The 12,585-nt window shown below is 32.1% G+C and overlaps 1 protein-coding gene across 1 annotated transcript; it reads right to left on the bottom strand.

Annotated features, from left to right (window-relative positions):
• Window positions 1–245: 245 nt before the first annotated feature.
• LOC7488870 (probable strigolactone esterase DAD2) lies at window positions 246–1,674 on the bottom strand. Its single transcript, XM_002320654.4, has 2 exons — window positions 1,119–1,674; window positions 246–939 (listed from the first exon to the last, which is right to left on the bottom strand). Exons 1-2 carry the CDS (start codon window positions 1,487–1,489, stop codon window positions 510–512), a joined length of 801 nt encoding a protein of 266 aa, XP_002320690.1. The 5' UTR covers window positions 1,490–1,674; the 3' UTR covers window positions 246–509.
• Between the last annotated feature and the right edge of the window lie 10,911 nt (window positions 1,675–12,585).

The following is a 12,585-nucleotide window of genomic DNA, read 5'->3' on the forward strand; positions in this document are numbered from 1 at the left end:
TAAAATCTTGTTTATTCAACTGGATCTATTTCAAATTTATCAAATCAACCAGCCAAATCAAATCAAAGAGCATAACAATTATACTTGCTGAGGACAAGTCAAGGTGGCGGGTCATGCATAATTTGGATCTTGGCCATCAAACACTGAATTGTTACCCTCAAAAAAGATGCAGACACGTATAAGCGGCGATTTTTCTTGCTTGAGGAGCGAAAAATCAAAACCTGGAAAATTTAGAGCACCCAAAGTAGAAGAGCATTAATTGCATTTCATTAATTTCTTACCACTTGCTTGCGTCCAATTCAAAGATGAAAGACAAGAGAAACAACAAGAAAAGAGGAAGAGAAAGTAGCATACATCATCACGTGACTATCACGTGGCTAATCTTATCCTTTTCTTAAGAATCTCAGGACTACTGTCCACAAATTATTCATCAGATGCCACCATTTTACCCCACTCTAGCTGCTGTGAGCCTAAATATCGCCCCCGACTCACGCACAAGAAAAAACCACTCACCGGGAAAGGGCTCGCTTGATGACCGGTGCCAACATAGCTGGTGCACTTAAATGGGGCAAATGCCCTTCAGTTCTTAACGTTTCCACGGTATTTTCGCCACCCAAATGGTTCTTCAAATACTCGGCCACTGATGCTGGGACAGATACATCCTTCGACGTTTGGATTATACAGCATGGTACTTTGACTAGGCCCAGTATCCCTCTTAGATCACTGTTAAAAACGGTCCTTGACACAAATAATGTAATATCTGGTCTCATGTTGAAAAGGGTCCGAGTAAATTCTCTGACAGCAAGGGGTACATCAGCTCCAACTGCTAATGGCGCAAAACCATTGACCCAAGCCTCATAATTAGCCTCCATTGCTTTAAAAACAGACTCAATTTCCTCTTGCTCAAATCCTCCATGGTAATCTTCATCATTCAGAAACCTGATTGCGTAAAATGTCAAGAAAAAACTTGGGTCAATAAACCGATTTCTCAGCTAAATCTAAATAAACCACTGACTAATCGCACAGGCACACACAACAATACCAAGTCAATGTTTAAAGATTAAAAAAGAACACAACTTTTTTGGGTAAATGCAAAATTGGGTATATGAAGCTTTTACCTTGGTGATGCTCCGATGAGAATCATCTTGATGAAGAGCTCCGGACGTCTAATGGATGCCAGTATACCGATCATAGCAGAAACAGAGTGTCCCACATAAAAACACCGGTCAACGCCAAGAGTGTCAAGAATGTTGAGCAAGTCATCAACATAAGCTTCAAGATTGGTGCATCGTCTAAAATTGAAATGATCAGGATTGACACTACCAGCACATACAAGATCAAAGAGGATTACACGATAGTATGGTGTGAAAAAGGGGAGAATGCGTTGCCAAGCGGATTGGTCAGTGCCAACCCCATGGGCAAAGACCAGAACTTTGTCACCTTCGCCTTGAACACGGACGTTGAGAGCGTCTAGGATGAGGCTACTCATTTATGAAAGAGAGAGGTGATAAATGGGGTTTCGAGGAAGCGAGACTACGTCTCTGATTGAGTGAAAGATGCTATTGGAAATAGGGAGGGAGCGGCCACTCTCTTCTGTGGCGAGTACATGTATGAAGGTCAAGGAGTGGGGCTGTGCAGGCGTAGGGGTGCCGGGTGGTGTTGGTTTGCAAGCATGGATAAGTGCTATTTATATAGCTACGTGGACCGTACATGTTAGGACACCAAATATAGGATAGTGTTGCGAGTCATTTTATTTGGAACAGATCTTGAGCGATCCACCCATGGATTGGTACGGTTGTCACAAAACTCTTAGCTATAATTTTGAGATTATCATTTGAAAGAAATTGTTTTTCTTAATTTATTATATTTATATAAAATATGTGTTTTTAAAACTACTTTAAAAAATATGGGTGCAGTCGGTCCCACGAATCATGAACTTGAGATTTGCTCTTAACTGTGTTTTTTTTTTAAAAAATGATTAGGAGTTTTTCTTTATCAAATACGACCGATCAAAATTTCATTTATTTTTTTAAAATAAGATAGAAATAATATTATTTTAATTAAAAAAAATCTTAAAATGATGATTTTCTATTAATCTGTATAATATTTCAAACTTTTGATTTTTAGATTGGATTATGGAACAGCAGATTTTAATAAGTCTGGTTATAACTTTTTTGTTTTTGAATTAACATTGGTGTTCGGGTCAATTTGTGTGTACCTCAATTAATCCCATAAATTCTAAAGTTAACGATCATGTAAACTTTCAGTAACCCTAAGGTTTATGTAGCTAGAACTAATAATTTTTAGAAAATAAACTTAGAATCTGACCAGTTGAGCTACCTTTCAGGATTGGTTATAACTTTTTGTTAATTTAACACTTTAAGTATGTGTGTGTTTGTGAAGACAAAGATCCAAATTCAAAATTGTTATATGTATTTTTATATAAACACACAATGTGGACACGAAATATTATTAGGCTTGTGCCCCTGATTCGAGGTGTGCCTATAGTGTTACTGGGGCAAGCGCAAAGGGGGTGACCTCCCTGATGGCATTGTTGTCATCCTTGCACCATATCCTTTAAAGGAAGAATAATATATGCAGATTATATTACCCTAAAGGACCCCCCATTTTCAATCCATCTGCTTCTTTGATTTGACAATGGATACAAACTGAAATGCCCATAGTGCTGTTGCCATTGTTCCCACTATATTATTGGCCGTCATATGGTGCGAATTTTATTAATGTTTCTAGACATTGATAATGTTTTTTCTAATAAAATATAAAATTTAACTAACATGATTTGATATTTTTGATAAGTCTAAGAAACAATACGAATAACCGATGAAAATATAGTTTGATATGAAATAAATATTTAAAATAAAATTTTTTTACAAACATTGAAACGATAATTTATTAGATCGATCTAGGTTAACCCGAGTTAACCTGTTATTTTATACATAATAAAATTGAAAAAAAAAATCAATTAGATAAAAACAAAAAAACTCGAGTCAAATGAGTTAACTCATCAAACTTGCAATTCGACATATAATCCTCAAATAATCTCGTTAAAAGTATAATAAAAAAATTATGAAAGTTTAATTTCTAATAAATATAATATTAAAAGATAAAATTTAATTTTTTTTAAAAAATACTATTATAATAAATAGTATTTTGTGAAGAATGGAAGAATAAACTTCCCTCCTCTTTTAGGTTTTTTTGCTAATATTAATGACATTGTAATTATTGGTTTGTAAATTAAAATTGTCTAATATCCTTATTTATAAAGAAATTTTATCAGACGAGCCTAGTCACCATTATTTTGGATGACCAAAGTGATTTAATGAGCTAAATAATTTTACATTGGATCCATTTAAAAATATTATTATTCCCCTCTTTGTTTCAAAAAGATTCTCTTTGTTATTACTTTTAATTGTTTCAAGATAGTTGTTTATTCAAAATAGCAAGTTACTATATCATTTATTTGCACTCCATTGTGGATGAGATAAATCTTTTTTAACACAAAAAGATATTTAAATAATGTTACTAATATTTTTATAATAGAACAAAAATTAATTTGTATGAAAATTGATATGATATAATTCAGTCTTTTTAGTAGATCCAAAGACAATCTAGATGGCCAATGAAAACATAGTCCAACTTAAAATAAATATTTAAGATGAGATTTTTTTTATATAAACACTAAGATGAAAACATATTTGATCGATTCAGGTCAACTCGAGTTAACTTTTCAATTCGCATGTCGAGTCATAAGAACATTATAACCCTATAAAAAACAAACAAAAACAAATTATGAAGATGAATCTCTAAAAAACCAAATGTTGAAATTGAAAAAAAAAATTCAAAAAATGAAATAAGTCAACCTGCCAAACTTGTTATTCGAGTCACAAGACCGGGATAATCCTCCAGGAATAAAATTGAAACAAATTATGAAACATAATTCTCAATCAGCCTAATATTAAAAGATAAAATTAAAAAAAACTCAATAAAAAAAACAAAATAATAACTCGAATCAACTAGAGTTAATTTGCCGAACTCGTGATCAACATCATGGGACGTGGATAACCTTATAGAAAACAAATCGAAACAAATTATGAAGTTTAATTCGTAATCAACTTAATATTGAATGATGAAATTGATAAAAAAAAATCAATTAAAAAAATAAAATAAAAAACTAATATATTGAGTTAATTCGTTAAACTTACAGCCCAAGTTATTAACATGAGATAACACTATTAAAAGTAAATTATAAAAAGAAAAAGAACTCAATCTCCAATAATTATAACGTTGAATGGTATTAAAAAAAAAACAAAGAAATTAATTTACAAAATACTATTATAGTAAATAGTTTTTTTTAGGAGTGGCATAGTAACTTTTCCTTCTATTTTAGGTTTTTTTTGTTGATATTTATTGTTTACATATTGGTATGTTAGCTTCGAGTTTTTATATATATTGGGTGATGAGAGTTAATCAATTTGCTCACAAGTACCAACGTTTTATATTCTAAAAATCATGGAATATTTATGGAATTGAGATACCCTTGTAAAATTGTAATTGTGTATTATTTCTTGGTATTGACCGACCACGATTTTATTAGTATATTTTTTTATTAAAAATTATTGAATTAAGAAAAAATTATGAGTATAAATTTTTCAGAACACAAACTTGCTCCAATAAAGGCGTGTCAGGTCTGACGCAGCTAGATCCAGTTACGATTGGGATAGCAGTGTGTCAAGTCTTGGTCGTGTTGGATGTGACCAATATCAGACCCAACCACGATTGCCATGCCCCATATGCGATAGGTTTTGTGCTAAGCAAACCCAAACACGAATGGGCTTGATAGTGTGCTAGCTCAAGCGCGTTGGGTATGACGCTAGTCAAACCTAAGAGATGATTATGTCTAACATTATCAATTCTATAGATTTTTATACAAAATCAAATAGAAATTATTTCTCAACAAATAAGCTTAATTAAAAAAAATCTATATTTCACCAAGATCATTAGATGTATTAAAGTCTTTCAAGGCTAGCATTGTCACCATATTTTAGCTGGATATAATAAGTGGAATAAAGCTCGCAATACAATTGTAAATATCACAAAGATAAAATTACACTTTAGTCTCTCTTCTGTATAAAAGGAAAAACCTCGTTGATAAATACATATTGAGATCTTTAAAATAAAAGTTCATAATCTTTATTCTCTATTGCATATATATTTTTTAAATTTTTTTTTTAAAATATTATTATATATATTTTAAAAAAAAATCCATTCAAACATAAAAAAAGAAAAAAAAACTCTTGTCCATGAAAAAGACTCTTACATATATTATCTATAAGTCATCTTCGAAATATCAAATTCAAGAAATCAATCATTTTGATTAAAAATAAATAAATAAAATTACTATAATTTATCAATAGAGTATTCAACACGTAAACTTTAATTCTAGAATACTTGGATTTTTGCTATAGCAGTAGAGCCTGCGCCAGCTATCAAAATCATACTCGTCTGTACTATTGATTATCAATAATGCTAGTTGTAAGACGAGACGAGCGAAGGACCATAATAGTGTTGCTGATGTTGGTGGTGACGACAAAAGACAGACAGAATTATATCAAACACAATCCTAAAGCAGGATGCTGCATAATTGCTTATCAGTTAAGTGTACTCCATGCAGCACAGGAGGTGAAGGCAGGAATCGATCAGTCGGTCTCTTCTAGATGTCTTTTTGTTGATCATGAGATTGTGCTAGGTGCCTAATAGTAAGCTGAGCGTGAACGTTTCATACAGGAGATCTCCTACTGATCTCCTGTGAATTTGAAGGCAGCAGGGGCATGATATACAAGAATCTGATTCAATGGGGTAGCCTTCATCCAAAAAATGTACTGTGTGGCCCATCTTTTTCTTGTTTCCGCATCCAGCTCATCGGCCACAGAATTCACTACCCCACACTTCTTTTGAAAACTTCCCCTTCCTTGACAGAGATTTGGCTGTGTGAAGCACAGATATCATGAACATATAGCAGGTTTTCTTCACTGCATAGCTTTCGTTTTTACCATGATTAGCCATAGCTCAAGAACCACACATGTGCCTTAGTCCCAACACGTTTTTCGTTTCTACTATTCATGATAGCTACCTAGCATGAGGGGTTTCTGCACAGAATAGACAAAGAGCATGCAACTATAAGTAATTGATGCAAGAAATAGTTCTATCGACAGATTTGATCGTAACTATTGGCATACACGAGCACACCACGCGACCAGGAAAATCCTAAGGCATAATCCACTGAAATGCTTTATCAGATCATATAATCTTTTGTAGCTCTGCAATCTTATCTCCTCATAAAGTCAAATATAATGTAATTATTTAACAAATAATGATAGGGATCTGCAAAAACATGTATGCCATTGATTAATGTCATTTCCAGATGCTTTTAATGCTCACATTTGATCTCTCTATGCACATTCCCCCTATTTTTGCCTTCATTGTTGGCTATATAGATCCTTGATTACATAGAAGGGGACTATAGAAGTGAAGTGACCCGCGAGATGAAGATATAAGTGTAACAATCAAAACAGCGTGAGCCCATCTTTTGTCATTGAGGCAGGCTAGGCTAGAACAGTAGGCTCAGGCTTCCAAGTTCCATTACATGGGATATAATCTGCGAGGACAGACCGACAGAGTGAGAAAGTTGCAGATAACCTATGGAGCTAATTGGGTCCCCAGATCCCTGAAGAGGCATATTGGCCAACAATGACGTTGAGAGAGAGAGAGAGAGGTAGGGAGGGAGATAGAGCGAGGGTAGGTGCAGAATGAGTTATATATTCATGGATCGTACAACATTGTGGAAGTCAGTTTCCATGAAGTCTGTCATGGGTTGGATGAGTCATTGTGCTTATCTTATCTAATACCTTTTCCATTCTTCTTTAACTACTTGGTTATATAGAATCTACTCCTATTCTCAGACCTTGTCCATGTTAGAACTAGTAATTTCGCCGGCGCTTTGCTGTGTATTTAATTTTTTTTTTAGATTTTAAAAAAATATTGGGTATTAAACTTTTTTTTTCAGGATCATTAATCCAATTACTCATTTTAATCTTTAAATCTAATTCGAGTTTTAAATTAAACAATATAAAAATTGATTTAAAATAAATTTTTAATTTTTATTCTTGATTGTTTTGTAAAAGTTTTATTTCTTTTCAATTTAAATATTCATTTTAAATTCACATATATTATATTTTTAAATTTAGTGATTATTTTTTTGATATCTTATTTTTTATCCTTGGCTCTTTTATAATTTTTTTATTGGTTTTCAATTTTACCCTTTAATCCAAGTTTATATTATATTATTATTTTTAGTTTGGTTTTTATTTTTTTATTTTTTTGTTGAAGTTTTTTTTTATTTTAAATTCAACCCTTCAATAAAAAAAAATCGTACCTTTTTTAATTTCTTAATTTTATACTTTTTTAAAAATTTTATTTCTTTTAAATTTATTCCACCTCATCCAAGAGCTTGGATTTAATTGGTAGTACATTGGGATCTGGTTGATGGTACCTCTATATCCTATAATTTCGCATTGTTTTTTTATATAATTTAAATAATGTGTGCAGTTTTTTTTTTACTTTGATTAACTTTGTTTGACATATATTTAGAATATTTTATATTTCAATGAAAATTAGTCATGATAAAAATGGCGTATAACTTTACGAGGATAGAGATCGACAAAGGGGATTGAAACTTCCCTCCCGTTCAAATGAAAACAGTATAATAGAGTTCAATGAAAAATACATCATCCGCTTTCATGAATCTCTATTATCATCTCTAACGAGCATGAGCGGAGGCTTGAACTCAAGCCATGCTCCTTTCCGAGCCAGGTCGTGCGCTGTTCCATGCACCATCGTATTTCAAGAGAAGTGCTTTAGCCCACTGCCGCGGTCCTCGGTGTTCCCAAACCGAACATCTAATCAACTTTACAACTGCCGAATGTACGGAAAGACTTTGAAAACCAGTTTTAGGTCGGAAGAGAGGTTTTTGATGGATTCCATGTCACTGGAAAAGGGGAGCAACTACTGTCGAAAGAGAGGTTTTTGTTGGATTCCATATACATCGCTGGAATAGGGGAGCCCCTAACGTCTCTCGTTGTGATTTGTTTGGGCCGGTTGGAGAACTTATGTCTTTTTAAGATGTTTTAAAATTGTGTTTTATTTTGAAAAAAAAGAAATTGATTTTTTTTCTTACGTTTTCTAATGTGTTTATGTTGAAATTTTAATAAAAATATATATATATATTTTTTATTTTAATAGAAAAATACTCTTAAAAAAATATCTTGTATCACAACATCAAATACTCTTTATTTATATAATGTTTATATAGTATGGTATGATGCAGTCTATATTTTATTTTAAATATATATTTAAAAATATTTAATTAATCAACACATATTAATTAATCTTGTTAAAAACTATTTCAGAAAACTATGACTCATAGTTTATATAGTTTTTATCGAATCTGTTTTTTTGAATCTATCAAAACCTACCTCAACGCAAAATACACACTTGCATCATTACGCGGGAGATTATTACATTTTACAAGTGAATTTCGACATAATCATTTCAGGGCATGTACATCCTTCACACACTATCTTCTATCATCCCCTTCTTTTCCATTGCAGAGATATATATTAAAATAAAGAGAGTCTAAATTTCTCTTTTCTAGGCACGCGTGTTGATTCTTTTATGCCACTCCAACTATGGGTTCCTACCATAGAAGGTGACTTTAGTGTTTTACCTTCAACCTTCAATGATTTGATGTCCATGGATAAGTTGAATATATACAATGTGTTTCTGCCTCGTAGGAGATTTGGGTGCGGGTGCATTGATAGTGGGTCTTGTGTTGATCATTAGAAACAATAATTTGTACTGATGGAGTTTCTTTGCAAGAGATTTGGAAATTTGTTTCGAGAAACACGAGAGTTTTCCCTAAACCTTGGACGTCTTTACATGCTTACTATTGTTGTCACTTTGTGGTGGCCTGTCCTAGGGCAGAAGAGAACTGGCGTCTACTGGAATCTAAGACATAAATAAAAAAACACAATAAAACTATATTTTAATATTGTAGGTTTTCGGTGTATACAAATTAAATAGTAATGATCGATGGATCGAAAATTTTGTGGAGATATTGATTTTGTTTTGATGTGTGCGTGCATAAACACCTGTAACGCAGACTCTTTTAATTTATGCAGATGGAAACAGTTGCTCGAGGAAGATGCATACCATAGCATGCATTGTAATTGTAGGTAAGTTGTTTAGCAATAACAAAGTATAACAAGAATAATATAAAAATATGAAGAAAATATTGAACAAGAGATAAAGCACAAATATACAAAGTGCTTGCTTGTAGAGCTATAGAATTTTAAATAAAAAAACAAGACAAAAAACAATTTAATTTAAATTATTATTGACATTTATTAAATTAATTTGATACAGGAAGCGATGTAGAATTAAATATTTAAAATCAATTAGAATTGATTATTGATCATTTATTAAACTTGCATGATCAATAATATAAGAAAATATAATGAAACCAGATTAATTAATGGTTAATTAAAATTAATCCTTAAAATTCATAGAATAAATAAATCCCACGAGATACAAGAAAAAATTGACCAATCAAATTCACATTCACGATGGTAGAACACATGTATGCATGTAATTGTAGGGAAATTGCTTAGTAATAACAAAGTGTAATCAAGAATAATATAAAAACATGAAGAAAATATTAAATAAAATATAAGTATTTATAAATATATAAAGTGCTTAGTTGTAGAATTATAGAATTTTAAATAATTTTGTTTTACATTTATTTGTATCTTTTCTACTCCTATTTCTAAGAAGGAGCTCCCTCTACTCTTGTTTATTCAGAAAGCTTGCAATGTAGAATTAATTTGAAATTAATTAGAATTGATTGTTCTTGTTTACACGGAAAGCTTGCAATGTAAAATTAATTAGAATTGATTATTGATCATTTATTAAAATAAATGAACTCTTAGAATTTATAAAAATAAATAAATCCCACAGGATACAAGAAAAAAACTAACAATTCACATTCACGATGTTAGGTGACATATAAACACCACATAAGAATTATTTTTTTCCAACACTAATTCCAAGAGAGCTGTGTGTGATTAGATTGGCCTTTCACGCGTGCGTTCATCTTATATGAACTTTAATTCATGCATTTCTTTTGGTGGGGATTCCATTAATTATCATCTTCTTCCTGTTGGTAACTGTTCTGTCGGCTCTATTACATTATCATCTTGTTATCTTGTTTCTACACCTGTCAAAGTGCTGGAAAATCCTGTCTTAATTGCTTTTTCAACCAGTACAGGATCTTCATGGATCCTCCTTTAAGTAGTAGCTTGTGCGTGCACAGACAAGCTTCAGTTGGGTTGTGGTAAACTGTTCATCAAAAGGCTTGATTAGGTTGTGTGTAGAGATGGTAATCTAATACGAGCTTTGATGGATACTATTCGAATAAACCTGAATGGAATGAGGTTTTTTTAACAGTCATGTTATAAGTTGGAGGCGGAGCAAGGAAATCTCTTTAAGGGTAGCTTACATGAGGAAGAAAATTTCAAATGATTAAAACTTAAATTTTACCAGTTTTGATTTTAAATTTTAAAATTGTTCGTCTATATGGGGATAATATTCATGTTTTTTCTTTTTTTTAGGGGCTCGAGCCCTTGTTAACCCGTCTCTACCCTTGTTAATAAGTAATAAATAAGATATTAATATTGTTAAATCCAACTTATTTATATATGTCTTGTGTGTAAATCATTATTTTATTTTATATTAAATAATAGATAATATCCAGATAATAAATATTTATATAAATAGATGAAATTTAACAAAAAAATATTAATATATATATATATATATAATTTATCTCTAAATAATGTATAAAGTATAAATATAATAAAAATTGAGCCCACGGATTACCATGGTCATCCCTTCACAAGGGACCCTTCTTAATGTTCTTGCAAGGACTCTTGAGATCGAAAAGAAACAATGAGTGCTTTAATGGTGGGTTTGTGTTGATTGGAAGTGATAGCCTGGGCTCCTCGGAGTGGCACATGGAGTACTATTAAAAATCCAAGAAAAGCCCTTTTAACTTTCCAGGGTGTGTCTAGTGTCATGGTTTCGGTCCAGATGATCACGACTGTAGACATGGGCTTGACTCGCTAGTTTTGAACTTAAACTTGGAGTCCCAAGCTATACATTCTTGTTGCCGCTGCAGTGGAAATGGATCCACAAAGGCCGAGCTAATCGAGTTTCTTTAGGATAAGGTGTAGCCAATATTGTAAGTATCGTTGTAAAACCCGGCCCGTTTAGGTGGTTGATCCAGGATTTTGATTGGGTTTCAAATAATCATGACCTGAACTTACAATTAGCCTGATAAGACTCAGGCGGTGTCAACCCGGAATCCAGGAGACTCAGGTGTGACCTTTTTTTGTCCTGTTCGGTTTGGAAGGCAAGGAGAGAAGAGATGAGACTGGTGGTGTTGCAGCTGTTGCTGTTGCTGGAGGAAAGAAACAAGGGATTGGAGAAGTGGATAATAGATAATTGTGTTGGTGATATTGGGTGGTCGAGAGGTTGGGTGGAACAGTGGCTGTAGTAGCAGCAAGGGGGCGTGGTGGTTGTAAAGGTGGTGGGGACGCAGACATGGTTTGGGCGGTGGTGGGGAGAGGCCATATTGTTTGTTAGTAAAGGAGGAGGAAAAACGACGGCGATTTGGGTTTTGACAGCTTTGGAATGGGTTTTGACAGGATAAGGGGCATTGGAATGGGGGCTTTTTGTTTTTGATAATTGAGTTTTTTTGAGACGAGCAAAAATAAAGTTCGTTGGATTGAATGATTAAAGATTAAAAAAATTTGGTGCATATTATTTTTAATTAATTATAATTTTTAATTTTTTTTAATGTGAGGTAACTATAATATATTTTATAATTTGCATTTTTATTTATAATCTAAATTTATGTGTATTGTTTAAAAAACAATTCAACGATTAATCCGAGGTAGCTGACACTCAGAACTTGATTGTTGCTGAAAGGCAGTTGTAGCACAAGGTGCGGCAATAGCTACGATTTCGAACCTCTAACTTGTGTGTGTTCTGCCCAATCAAGATAATTCTGGGTAAACTATACTTTTGCATCTCCATATTAAACAAAAAAACGTTTTCACTTAGCATTCTTAATTTAAAAGTTTTTCCAATATTATCCCTGTCACTTTAAGAAAATCCAATGGTAGATTCATTTCTTGAAAGCGAAAGTTTAAATACATAATGTTTTATTCTGAGTGATTGTTTTTTGAAGTATTTTTTACTTAAAAATATATTAAAATAATATTGTTTTTATTTTTTAAAAATTATTTTTCACATCAGTATTTAAAATGATTTAAAAATACTAAAAAATATTAATTTAAAATAAAAATAAAAATTTTAAATTTTTTAAAAATATTTTTAAAACACAAAAACAAACTACCAAAAACTACAGGCAAAAGCTAACGTATTTAT

The sequence above is a fragment of the Populus trichocarpa genome, chromosome 14 (assembly GCF_000002775.5).
Source record: "Populus trichocarpa isolate Nisqually-1 chromosome 14, P.trichocarpa_v4.1, whole genome shotgun sequence".
Classification (NCBI taxonomy): Eukaryota; Viridiplantae; Streptophyta; class Magnoliopsida; order Malpighiales; family Salicaceae; genus Populus; species Populus trichocarpa.